Source organism: Lycium barbarum, chromosome 1 (genome assembly GCF_019175385.1).
Source record: "Lycium barbarum isolate Lr01 chromosome 1, ASM1917538v2, whole genome shotgun sequence".
In the NCBI taxonomy this organism is placed as follows: Eukaryota; Viridiplantae; Streptophyta; class Magnoliopsida; order Solanales; family Solanaceae; genus Lycium; species Lycium barbarum.
The window spans coordinates 162,409,086-162,422,686 of NC_083337.1; the positions used below are offsets into that span (position 1 = coordinate 162,409,086).

The 13,601-nt window shown below is 35.3% G+C and overlaps 1 protein-coding gene and 1 long non-coding RNA gene across 2 annotated transcripts; one reads left to right on the top strand and one right to left on the bottom strand.

The window, feature by feature from the left end:
* Window positions 1-3,149: 3,149 nt before the first annotated feature.
* LOC132603300 (uncharacterized) lies at window positions 3,150-5,759 on the bottom strand. The gene is made up of 4 exons (XR_009568100.1): window positions 5,527-5,759; window positions 4,714-4,785; window positions 3,734-3,846; window positions 3,150-3,593 (listed from the first exon to the last, which is right to left on the bottom strand). It is a non-coding gene; the product is annotated as an uncharacterized LOC132603300 (long non-coding RNA).
* A 1,029-nt stretch (window positions 5,760-6,788) lies between these two features.
* Window positions 6,789-12,969, top strand: LOC132603306 (inositol transporter 1). The gene is made up of 6 exons (XM_060316306.1): window positions 6,789-7,340; window positions 8,128-8,198; window positions 8,749-9,084; window positions 10,836-10,943; window positions 11,171-11,356; window positions 11,787-12,969. Exons 1-6 carry the CDS (start codon window positions 7,202-7,204, stop codon window positions 12,432-12,434), a joined length of 1,488 nt encoding a protein of 495 aa, XP_060172289.1. The 5' UTR covers window positions 6,789-7,201; the 3' UTR covers window positions 12,435-12,969.
* Window positions 12,970-13,601: the final 632 nt, after the last annotated feature.

Below are 13,601 nucleotides of genomic sequence, written 5' to 3' on the forward strand. Positions count from 1 at the left end.
AAGGTTACATGCGTTTCACGTTTCTCACCGTCAACTCTGTCCTGAGAAGTCCAGATCCTTCCATGGAAATTGGCAGCTATGACTGCTAATTTGGTCATAAATAGACAATTTGATAGTCGAAAAACAAGTTTAAAGAGTATTTCAGGTTAATATTGAAATAAAATTTTAATTTTTGAGTGTGTTTGTCAGAGGCGGATCCAGGATTTGAAGTTTCCGGGTGCCATGCGTCATTCAGTCAATTTGGACTTCAGGTCGGATTATTCGTCTTTTCAGGCTTTGATTCGGGTTATTCGTCTTTCCGATGTAACATTTGTTTAAAGCAATATATAATATCAGTTCTACTAACGAAAAATAAGCCCTTCTTATCAATATATAATCTCAGTTCTACTAACGAAAATAAGACCCATCTTCTTTACAAAAATGTACACACCCACAAGCAAAATTACAACTTTTATACATAACTCTACAAAAATCACAAGCAAGATTACAATTTTTCTATAAAATTGTACACACCCACAAGAAAAATTACAACTTTTATACATAAATGTACAAAACCCACAATCAAGATTACAACTTTTATATATAAATGTACAAAACCCACAAGCAAAATGACAACTTTTATACATAAATGTACAAAATCCACAAGCAAGATTACAACTTTTATACAAAACTGTACACACCCACAAGCAAGATTACAACTTTTATACATAACTAAACAAAACCCACAAGCAAGATTACAACTTTAACACAAAAAAGCATTTTTGTAAGAAAAAAAACTCAAAAGAAATCAAGAAAGAAAGACCAAGAGATTCTTACAATGGGTCAATGGAGGAAGCAGCGATCGTGGCTCGGAGAAGAAGATGTTCTTGGCAAATATCAATGGAGCCGACTGGGGTTTTAGCTTTGGGGCAATGAAGAGGGTTTGTTCATTTGATGGTACTTGAGAAGAGAGGGTTTGTATTTTCGGAAAATGGTCAGATATGCGTCTGTATTTAACCCTTTTCTAATAGTACAGTGTATATTTGACCCACAAGCAAGATTACAACTTTAACACAAAAAAGCATTTTTGTAAGAAAAAAAACTCAAAAGAAATCAAGAAAGAAAGACCAAGAGATTCTTACAATGGGTCAATGGAGGAAGCAGCGATCGTGGCTCGGAGAAGAAGATGTTCTTGGCAAATATCAATGGAGCCGACTGGGGTTTTAGCTTTGGGGCAATGAAGAGGGTTTGTTCATTTGATGGTACTTGAGAAGAGAGGGTTTGTATTTTCGGAAAATGGTCAGATATGCGTCTGTATTTAACCCTTTTCTAATAGTACAGTGTATATTTGACCTTTTTCCGTTGTTTTTTTTAAGAGAACAGAGGGAAATTTATATTTTCAACTCTAAGAAATAAAAAAGTCAAAGATTAATAAATTAAACTAATCAACGATAATTGTTAATTGAAAGTAAGTCAACAATAATTATAGAAATAAGAAAAGAGAATATAAAGTACTTGGGAATTGTTTTGTACAGTCACGTTGCTAATGTCAATTTGCACCAGCAAGTTAAAGCAAATTATGGATTCGATCCTGCGACCTCACGGAGGAAAGGAGTGCCTTTTGCCACTGATAACAAGGACTCAGTTTGTTCTCAGGGTGCCACTTTAATTATTTGTATATAGGTTCTGTATTTATGTATCTATAGACAGGGTTTCGGGCGAAGCTTGCGGGTGGCGTGGCACTCCCACGACCCTTAATAGATCCGCCCCTGGTGTTTGTTACGAGAGAAAATGTTTTCCTAGTAAATATTTTGTTAGAAAATAAATTAATTTCTTACTTATTTTCTAGGGGGATGGGGATTAGGTGTCGCAGTTTTCTTTTTTTTTTTTTTTTTGCGGGGGGGAGGGGGAGGAGTTGGAGTTGGAGGTAGTTGTGTGGATGGAGAGGAGACACTAAGCTTGAATTGTACTTGTTTTTTCTACTCCTATTATGAACTTGCTTTCCAGAGGCACATTTTCACCAGCTAAACATAAAAAAGTTGAAAAATAATTTTGAAATATGTTTTCCTCCCTACCAAACACATTCGTCGTCTAAGAAAAGTTCATGTTCAAATACCAAATTTAAATATGTTTTTATAACATTTTTTTTATTTCAACTAAATATTTTTCAAACGCCAAAAAAGTCGAGAACCCACTGAACAATTGCTAGAATGCAAAAATTTTGTTAGTGTCAATTAAGATGCTAATGAGACACAATAACGGGTCATTTGGTACGTGGACTAGATTATCCCGATATTATAATCCTGAGATTATAGTCCTGGGACTAATTATCCCATCTGAAAGATGGATAAAATAATTTCAATTATGATGGGATAAGGTGGGATATCCCAAGATTAGTTTTGGGCTTCATTTTATACTGAATTTGGTGCAAGATATAAAATTATTCTGAAATAAATTTATATTTTATATCAAATATGATACAAAAAATTAATATTGAAATATCTCAGCTTATATCATGCACCAAACGCCCCGTGAGAGTCCCGTCCAAATGTCCAATCATTCATATACTTTTTCAAGAAAAAAAGTGCTCAACGTTTTCCCTTTGCTTCTTCTACCTTTGGCATGGATTTCTCACGCTTTACGCAAGTTCATTTAACTTGTTCATGGACTTCATGCAAATTCAGGTTCACTATTTTTTAATTTGGTAAAAAGATAGAAAAGTCAACAGAGAAAAAACAAAAATAACAAACATTATTAATTGTTAAATATTGATATTGCATTAAATAGGGGTTGTTGAGTAAATTTAAAAGCTTGTTAATTAAACATTTTTGTGTACTGATATTAGTGTTCGATCAATACAAATAATATTTTTTAAGCCAAAATAGAATTTCTTTATTGTAACAAAATGAAAACACTAACTCATGCTCTATACTTATTGTTTTTAGGTTTATTATATAAATTAACAATTTAAAATTATTAGTAAATTTCATTTAAACACTTAACTGAATACACAATAAAGGGTTCCTATCAGACAATTTCGAGTCATAATTTGAAAAAACTTGTCATGACCCAGCCCCGTGGGCCTCGACTGGTGCCCTATTTGGACACCCAAACAGACTTACGTACCAGATCGACATATCAAAGATTTATTCAAACTTACCAAATCGATATATCGAAGACTTATTCAAATTTAGCATACGTTATTTTGCACAAATATTGAGAACATACATCATCTTAAGCGGTCGCCCGTACAGAAACATCATATCAAATCCTGTAGGCTGGCGGAATACACATCGCCCCAAATATACACACATATACAAACATATGGGCCGTTTTGGCCGTAATAGCAAACGGGACCGCATTAAGACGCAGATCATAATCACAAACGAACAAACATGACCCATGACCCACATATATGACTATAGGCCTCTACAAACCATAACAGAAACATATGACGGGGCAGGGCCCCGCCATACCCCAGATAGTCATACATATATACAGAGACATATACAATGAAAGATCTTTACCAAAAGTATGGGCTCCGAGTCAAAGGAGCACTCCAAAGTAGCAGAATGTATCCTACACTGGCGGGTTACCAGAACAAACGTCTGTACCTGCGGGCATGAAACGCAGCCCCGAAGAAAGGGGGTCAGTACGAAATATGTACTGAGTATGTAAAGCAGGAAGTGCAGTAATCCAAATCAGAACTGAAATAAGGAGTATAGAAAGCGGTTACAGAATCAGTATATCAAACCTGTTTTAAAAACATATGTAATGCAAATAAAAATCATGCATAAGGCTCAGGAACGTGGTCGCCACTCCGACGCTGGCGCCACAACACATCATACTCCAGAAGGTTTCAAATCTCTGTACAATCCCCGAACATATCACATCATCATATCATATCAAACATCAGAGCATATCATATGCCATATCACATCATAACGCCGTATATAAGCCGTACCCGGCCCTATGGCGAGGTCTCGGGAACCGTAACACATCATACTGCCGAATATAACATAGTACGCACGATCACAAAACCGGCCCGGAAACCGGCGAACGATGTCATAGTAGTAGGCATGAGCGGAGTAGTGCGGAAACCATATGCATATAAATAAATAAATAAATTTCAAAGTTCAATGAACAAATGTATTTACGGCATCCGAAGGCTCAGAAATCAGTTTCGGGTCAATCGGAGTTAGTATACGAAAGTTACAAACTTTTGAAGTACAGAACTTTCTAAAAGCATTTCAGAAGCTCTTTTTGGAAATTCAAGTGACATTCATATTAGGGGAACTTTCAACCATTATTATAGAGCAAATCAAATGGAGCCTTTAAGATCATATGTACGCATCAAAATATATGTATCCAAAAGCCATATCAATTTTTTTTTTCGGACATCATTATGGATCACATATTCATACTAGGAAACTTGCGGATAACATTATGGATCAAATCAAATGGGGACTTTAAGACCATATTTTCATATCGAAATATTCATCAAAGGTTTTAGTCTTCTCGTTTTTCTTTCGAACGACATTCGGAGCATAACAAATAGAATCTTTGAACATCATAAAATATGTATCCAGCCATATGGAATAGCTTATGGAGGTCAAAAATGTTAGTCAATCTAGTGGCTCTAAGAATAGGATTTTCTTTATAAGCATACATATACATTTTTATTTATTCCAAAAAGGATCATGCCAAAAAGAAGGAACAGTAGGCTTTACATACCTCAATCACTTGCTAACAAATCCCGATCACTCGCTAAACAAATCTCGACTCAAGTCTTGGGCTCTCCAAGATCTACAATAACGTTATCAATTACCAAACATTAGCTACAAGTACTTAAAAACCCAATTCTAACTAGTACTTGTCTACATAAATTTCAGCAGCATCTCCCCTGTAAATTCACCATCCCCGAGAATTTAACTCGGTCAAATTCATCAACAACCACATCAACAATACCAACAACCATAATAATAGTCATCAAGAATCAATTTAAACGCATTCTAACATTAATAACTTTCTTCTCTACATAGTTCATCAACTTTCAATTCAACTACTAATTCAAGGTCATTCAAATACAATTCAAAAGCATTTCATACAATTCTACAAAATATCTAACAATCCCACTAACACCATATTCCATTAGAAATCTCCACAAATGCAACAAGGTCACAACGTCGCATTTTCTTCTTCCAATTTCATCAACAACAACAACCATTCATACTTTAGCAATTCCATTTCCATAATTACATAAAAACTATATTTGATCACATAATTTCCTACAACAACTTACAACCAAATTTTCATGCCAACTTGAACCATTGGTCTTCCATTTACATCACAAGGCCACAACCACATAATTAACAAGCTAAATAAAATTAATCCATCTTCTCCTCACCATAACAACATCACACGGCCACATATACTCACACACACCCACACGGCTCACTCAACACACACAACCCCATGATTTTCATTCAATTCTACTCACTATAACATATATAAATCTTCCATAACATAAAAGGGTAGAATTCTTACCTTTTTCATTTTTTCCACTTGCTAAAAAAAAGTACTTTCTTGCCTCAAAATTTATATCCCGTCGAAGAGGGTCTTGAGCTTAGTAGGAATACTAGAAAATTAGGATCTTTGGGTCAAAGGTTGATGGCTAAATTTTTTTCTCTCTTTTTTCTACTATGGCCGAATGGCCTTCTTGCTCCTCTCTCTGACTTTTTTTTTTTTTTTTTTCTTTCTCTTGAAGCTTCTAGTGAATGGTCTAAGTGTGGCCCCTTCCCTTTTTAATACATGAATTTTAAAATTTTATGGGCTTGGGCCCTATATTTTCCTCCATGGCCGGCCACACCTTGTGGATTGGGCCTTTTATTTTCTTCTTTTTCTTTATTTCGTTGAGCCCAATTAATTACGGGTCTTAGTTTGTAATTCCCGAAACTAATTTTTAAAATTTTCAATTTTGCTCTTGGCCTTCTTCCATATTTTCACATCAACATTTCACGAACAACACACACATATATATATAATAAAATCAAAATATGGCCTTATTTCTTACAAGTCAAAAATTATTTCGAAATTTCCGAATATGCAAAAATACGGGATATAACAAAACTATTGTGTGTCTTCTCAAGCGTCTAATTAGGTAATTACGTTAACCACATAAAATATGCATTTTTTAATTATACATGGCGGCATCAACTGAAACATGCCGGAGGTTTTACGGTTTAGAGAAGCTAATGCATGTAATTATTGAACAGAATATGTTTTAAGTGGTTAACTTATTTACATAATCGGTGCTTGGGAACACACTTAAAGGTTTATCAAATTTTGAACTAAATGTGTCGCCTAATAAAAATGATTTATCATGTGTTCATGTATTTAATTAGAACAAATCGCAGTTTCAAAATATAAATAAAATTTACTGATTACGCTGTTATGTACTCCCTCCATTCCTTAGTAAGCGATGTTCTACGTATTTTAATTTTTTTAAAATAAGTGATGCTTTAAAATTTTAAGAAAGTTTTGGAAAAATTCTTTTAAGATTATCTTTATTTAAATAATTAAGATTCATTTTTTTTTTTTTCAGAAAGTAGTAAAACTCTATTAGAGGTAAGTTAATAAAAATACTCTTACTCTTTTAGGAGTGAGAAACTTTTTAAGGAATGTATATGGGCTTGAAAAGTCACTTATTATGAAATAGGGAGTATATTAAAAATTTAAACCTTGTTTTTAAGCATGCGATTAATGCTACCATATATTTCATGAGACATCTAATCGGTGGGTGACTCACTGGTTGGTGGTCTTATCTAGAGTCTTCTAAGCTAAACTCTTTTTAAAACCCATCCACAATTCCCCTTCTTTTTCATCATTCATTTCTCTTCTTAATTAAACATTTACATATCTTTGTTCCTAGTATTATTTTCTCCAGAAAAACCGTCAATTGAAAATCAATATTTCTAAAACTCATTTGCTAGATTAAAGGAGCTAAAAACAACCATAATATCCATTTTTGGGATTTTCATTTCCCAATTTTGACCTTCAAAGCTCATTTGGTTAAGCTAAGAACCATTCCTTCCTAGATTTTAAGTGCCCCAAAAATCTGGCATTTCCCACTTTTCTGGGATTTATTTCCTTTGGAATTTTATGATCTCAGCTTGAAACTGTACAGCTTTTTGATTGAAATAATCATTGGGAGTAGAAGATAATGACGATAGTTTCAATACCGGGAAGTTCAGGGTACTTGGATGCTAATGATAGGAAAGTTACTTACTTCAGCAATCCCTATGTTTTGGGTTTGACTTTCGTTGCTGGTATTGGTGGTCTCCTTTTCGGCTACGACACAGGTACAAATTAATTGCATACTATACTACTCCTCCCATTTTCATTTGTTCTCTCATTTTGATTTGACACGGAATTAAAAAAAAAAATATACGTAAACTACTAAAACATATTTTGTTAATCTACTGATATAGTATTATGATTGGATTTTGATTTGATTTGTACATGTAGATTTGAAATTCGTGGATAAAAACCAGCCAATAGCCTAACAAATATTTTGTTTTAAGTTGAGGCTCTGTTTGGATAAGAACAGTTTTTTTTTTTTTTTTTTCAAATAAATAAAACTCGTGAGATTTCTTTAACCTATATAGATGGCATACTATTATTTTGTACGTGGGCTCTAGTCATTCAACTGTTTTTTTATTTATAGACATGGAGTTGGTGACTAGACAACCATTAGATATGTTTAGTTAACTGCAACTGTTTCTTGTCACATTAGTATATAAGAAATTTATAATTGACAATTTGTGGATTTGATTTTTTTTTTTTTTTTTACAACTCAAAACTAACCACCTACAGATTTGATGGATTATGAATTACAAAAATAGGGTTAGTGTAGTGTATGGTGAATAATTGACAATGATTCTTTACCTTTTTTGGGAGATCATGAAAGTGTGTATGACATGGGAATAAGATAGTGGCAAGAATCTTCATGAAAATTGACCCCAAAGTAAATTATATTTCTTTTGTAAAAGCTATAAAGTTGATTGCATTTGCTTTCTCAACTTATTTTATCAATTATGTAACCTGATTTTGATTTAACTATCTCACATATCTTTGACTTGGCTGTAGGAGTAATATCTGGTGCACTTCTGTACATTAAGGATGAATTTCCCGAAGTTGATCAAAGCAGTTTCCTACAGGTACATGAATAACCAATTTCATTCTGAGCTCTATTGTAGAATCTGGACCTAACCATTAAATAAAAAGTGATGGAAATAACGAACTTGTGAGCGCAAAAGCTGGTCCAACATTATCGTATGACTTGTTGAAATTATAAAAAAAATTATGGATGGGACGGGGGATGGGTGAGGTTGGAGCTCAAATGTTACTCTACAGATGATATGGTAATAACAGATTGTTTATCTTAGTTTCTGAGGAAAGGATGTTGATTTGAGTCATCTTGTCAGTTACATTGTTTTAATGGTAACTTGTTTGAAGAGACAACTGTGATGCAAAATGACGTGATGCTGCAAACACGGGATGTGATTTATCAGCTATCAATTGTGCTTTACTTCGTTACTCTCCAAATTTATTACCAATGCTGCCTTTTGCTAATTTTACGATAAATAGGACTTTCAATTGCTCACCTTCTCCCCATTTCTGCAGTGAGTCAATAACACGTAATAGGTGCTCCTATTTCTGGTCAATTTGGTTTTTCTCCCCTAAAAGTTTTGCTTCATGATTTTGCAGGAAACTATTGTCAGTATGGCATTGGTTGGTGCGATGATTGGAGCTGCTGCTGGGGGCTGGATTAATGATTATTTTGGACGAAAGAAAGCTACTTTGTCTGCTGATGTTGTTTTCGTACTAGGATCTGTGGTGATGGGTGCAGCTCCGGATCCATACATTCTTATACTTGGACGACTCTTAGTAGGTTTGGGAGTTGGTGTTGCTTCTGTCACTGCTCCTGTTTACATCGCTGAAGCATCGCCATCAGAAATTCGGGGGGGCCTTGTGAGCACAAATGTACTAATGATTACGGGTGGACAGTTTCTTTCCTACCTTGTGAATCTTGCTTTCACAGAGGTTAGATATTTCTTCCCATCTCTCGCATTTTCTAGCTTGATATTATTTGATATAACTTAAAATGAGCAAAATCTTATGTTGCATGCGGACAAGAGGGATTATTTGACAAAATCAAAAGCTTAAAATGTTCAAAGAAAGAGCTGGGCTTAGGAAATTAGTCGAGCTTGTGATCTAAATATTACTCTCTCCGGTTCATTTTTTTATGTGTCTTAGTTTGACTGAGCACTGAGTTTAAGAAACTAAGGAAAACTTTTGAATCTCTGGTGTTAACTCGAAAGATGTGTATAAAGTAGCTAAGTGCTTTTTGAATATTCCGTTCTTGAACATGCCACGTAGAACGATGAAGTTAAAGAGTTACGGAATATAGAAAGTAATATTCTTTTTGAAACAGACCAAAAAGGAGAGTAAAACACATAAATTGAAACAGAGTGAGTACTATTATTTAGTTTGTTGCTTTGGTTGTCTCCTTGAAATTCCTATAGTGACTATTATTGGGGCGGGGGTGCAGGACTTGTATTTAGTCATGTGCGTACATTTAAATATGAATTATCACCGTATAAAAGCAGATAGGGTTAGGGAAAGAACTGCTTACATTTTTAGATCTGCTGATCAAGTTCTAACTTGAAGAACATTACCGAGAAAGTCAAACTGCTTACTAGCTCGCAGAAAATTCTCCCGTCATAAGCTATGACTAGATCAAATGGAGGCATTGCGTCAGTCCATTTGTTGTGGTTTTTTTAATCTGTTCCCCACACAGAGCACACAAAAATAGTTATACATTCTTTTTGTGTTTATTATAATGCTTCCTGGCATGAAAGGTTTCCTGTTGTGCAGTTTGGAGAGGCAGATCGAGATAAAATATGTGGCTTGCATTACAATATCTGCAATGAGTAAATATCAGTGGAGGAGTTATTCTTTTCTCACCTATGTTTCTTGTGATTTGTGTGGATATTTTTATCTAGCTGTTTTCATCTAAAGTGGCATCTATTTCTGATTTTTACACTGCCAACTAATTCATGGAAGTTAATTTGGAAATTTTCCCGTGGATTTTAGTAACCTTTGCAAAGTTCCAGTTGGAACATCATAAAATTGCTTTCTATTTATTTTTTTATTTTTTTATGAGCATTGAAATGTGAATCATATAACAATTAAAGTCTACATTTTGGTAGAGTAATTTAATTGTCGGAACCCTTAGGAGTTATCCTTAATTAGAAGACCTCACAGAAGGTGAGTGGTTAGAGATACTCCTGACTTTGAGCATACATTGCAACTAGCTAACTACTACTTCTCCTAACTTCTAGTATAAGCTTTAGTATGATAAACAGCACGGGTTGGTTAGTCACCTTATTTGGCTGCATTGTCCTTTCACCTAACCTAGTGTTTTAGATTCAAGTCATGTTGTCGTCCCTGGTATGCTACTAATTCTACCCTGGGCGCACATGGACTTTTTGTGTTCTAAGAAACTAAAATGGGTTTGAGAGTTTATTGTATATTCTAAGTGATGGCGCACCTTTCTTTTAAATTTGTTCATGTCTGAGTATGTTCGGAGTATTTCTTTCCTTATCTTTAGCCAGCTTGTTCTTTAAATTGATAGTGATTGGCAATCACTGATTGCTTTTAATAATAATCACTATTTTGTGGGTAGTACTGGACTAACATCTGACTGATAGTGCATGAATGCTGTTGTGTGTAGCTTAAGAAAATCTTTTAGCGTTTGTGTTGATTTCCTTTGCGCTTGAATGCTTGAGCAGATACCGGGGACTTGGAGATGGATGCTTGGAGTGGCGGGAGCGCCTGCTGCTATTCAATTTGTTCTCATGCTATTTTTACCTGAGTCTCCGCGATGGCTTTACATGAAGGTGCAATTTCTTAATTTGTGGCAAAATGCTTACAACAACATACCCAGTGTAATCCCACAAGTGGGGGCCTGGGGAGGGTAGGATGTACGCAGACCTTACCTCTACCTTTATGGGGTAGAGAGGCTGTTTCCGATAGACCCTCGGCTCAAAAGAAACGTAGTCAATGCAGAATTTGTGGCAAGATGCTTGTCAGTAAAAAACAATTTTAATTTAAAAAACCACTGCAGAAAGATAAATCTGAAGCTGCTGCTGTTCTAGCTAAGATTTATGATCCTTATCGGTTGGAGGAGGAGCTTGATCAGCTTGCTACTGCATTAGAGGAAGAACGCTTGAGAAAGCAGGCTATCAGTTACCTGGATGTTTTTAGGAAGAAAGAGATCAGACTTGCGTTCTTTGCTGGAGCTGGACTGCAGGTACTTTTTCGACTTCTGTGATGTGACAGTCTTATGTACCAATCTTTAAGTTGAAGTTGCTTCCCCTGCACTGTCTTCTTATTTTTTGTAATGCTATATTTGGCCATAAATTTGGTTTTCTCACTTGGGGATCTCCTTTGAGCTTCAAGCTCAAGCATGCTGCACATAAAGATTTATCTTTTAACTTGAATTCAATTAGGCCCGTCAACATGATGATGGTGCTTGCAGGAGCCTTTGGAAGTAAATTTGATTTTCACTGGAGAACTTATGCAAATTGTATACTCTTTTCTTTTGTTCACTTAAAAAGCCAACTGCTAACACCTTTTTTTGTTTTTTTCCTTTTTCCACAGTTGCATGGGGAGGTCATTGTTGATCGTTGGAAATGAGTGCTAATTGCTAGTTTATAATTATCACTTGTTTTAATATGCAGGCATTTCAGCAGTTCACAGGCATCAACACAGTTATGTATTACAGTCCAACAATTGTGCAGATGGCTGGGTTTAAGTCGAATCAGCTTGCATTACTTCTATCTCTCATTGTTGCTTTAATGAATGCCGTGGGTACTATAGTGGGAATTTACCTCATTGATAAGTTTGGACGCAAAAAGTTGGCATTGACAAGCTTATCTGGTGTAATTGTATCCTTGATTCTCCTTGCTGTAGCATTCATCTTAGAGTCATCTACTTCAGGCAGTGTCGGGGCCTATGGTTGGATTGCCGTAATAGGTTTGGCCCTCTATATTGCTTTCTTTGCACCTGGTATGGGTCCTGTGCCATGGACAGTGAACTCCGAAATATACCCTGAGTCCTACAGAGGAATGTGTGGTGGCATGTCTGCTACTGTTAACTGGATATCAAATCTCATAGTGGCCCAGAGTTTCCTATCCTTAGCTGAGGCAGCGGGCACGGGTGTTACTTTCTTGATACTAGCTGGTATAGCGGTGATGGCATTTGTGTTTGTCGCGGTGTTCGTGCCAGAGACCAAGGGCTTGTCATTTGAAGAAATGGAGAGGATCTGGAAGGAGAAAGCTTGGGGTAATGGGTCTGGAAAAGAAGCACTTCTTGAAGCAAGAAGCTAGTTATAAACTATGTTGCTCCGACTTTCCAAAATTGTTGCCGCACCCGTGTCCGGTTCTCCAAAAATACACTACATTTGGAGTATCTGACACTCACCCGACTACATTTTTGAAGAGTTCGAGCAACAAAAGGAGGGTCTTTTGGCATCTTCACAATCAGTTGATGCATAATGGCACTTTGTATATTATATACATAAATAATAGGGTGATATCAATGTAATGTGGACTAGGGGAGTTTTGCAACTGCGTTATTAAAGTTTTGGTTGCAAGCTCCAATACAAATGATAGGGAGTAGAGTCCTCCAGTACTTTTGAGCTCCATGTACTTTGTATATGTATGAGATTTCAAGACTTGGATAAAGTTATGTTAGTTCTGTCAGACCGGACTAGAGAACCCAGTAAAATGTTTTCATTTTTTTAGCAGATAAAGCCATAAAGGGCTAGTATAGGGTAAGGGAAACATTGACAACTACTTTTGTCCAAGACTTTTTCAGTGTATCATTATCTTTTGTGAAAATTTGGTTGGACGCGATTGTACACATGGTATTTTCATTTAACGAGTTTTCTTTTATCTTTGACTGAAATTCCGAATTGTTATCTTTTATCCGTCTGTGTGTGATGTATAATAATCTTTTATTCAAATGACTCTTAAGTAAATTAATAGTTTCATAATGTGAAGGCTATTCGAACAAGTTCGGTAAGAATTTGTTGCATTCCCCAAACATAGGGATGCATTAGAATGAACATAACCCGCAGAAACACTTGGAGGATCCGTTTGGACACACCTTGCACAAGTAATCACCTTTTTTTTTTGGCGTGGGCTATCAATTAACAAGACCATTCGTGAAGGGGGAGGAATGGTTTTTTTTAGCTCATTACAAACATTTTTTAGTTTTATGACATTTTTACAAGATAATTTTCATATTTTACACATAAGAAATTTAAAAAAAATCATTTTTTTCTATTCAAATTGTAAGAGCGCAAGAGATTTCATTTCCTCTCGTGAAGGGGCAAACTAATAGATGAAAATGGATAACAATAAATGAGTTTGAATAATTTGTTCCACGTATTTTATATGTGACCCTCTACAAAATATAATAAATCACCTCTGTGTTATGTCAGAATTGCCCAGGTATATAGAAGGTTATATGAGGATCATATACCTCTATTA

What these genes read in the sequence shown, in the direction of transcription:
- LOC132603306 (XM_060316306.1), top strand. Translation starts at nt 7,202, where the DNA reads ATGACGATAGTTTCAATACCGGGAAGTTCAGGGTACTTGGATGCTAAT. An exon ending in ATCAAAGCAGTTTCCTACAG is followed by an intron (nt 8,199 to 8,748) that starts GTACATGAATAA and finishes ATGATTTTGCAG; the next exon opens with GAAACTATTGTCAGTATGGC. An exon ending in CGCGATGGCTTTACATGAAG is followed by an intron (nt 10,944 to 11,170) that starts GTGCAATTTCTT and finishes AAACCACTGCAG; the next exon opens with AAAGATAAATCTGAAGCTGC.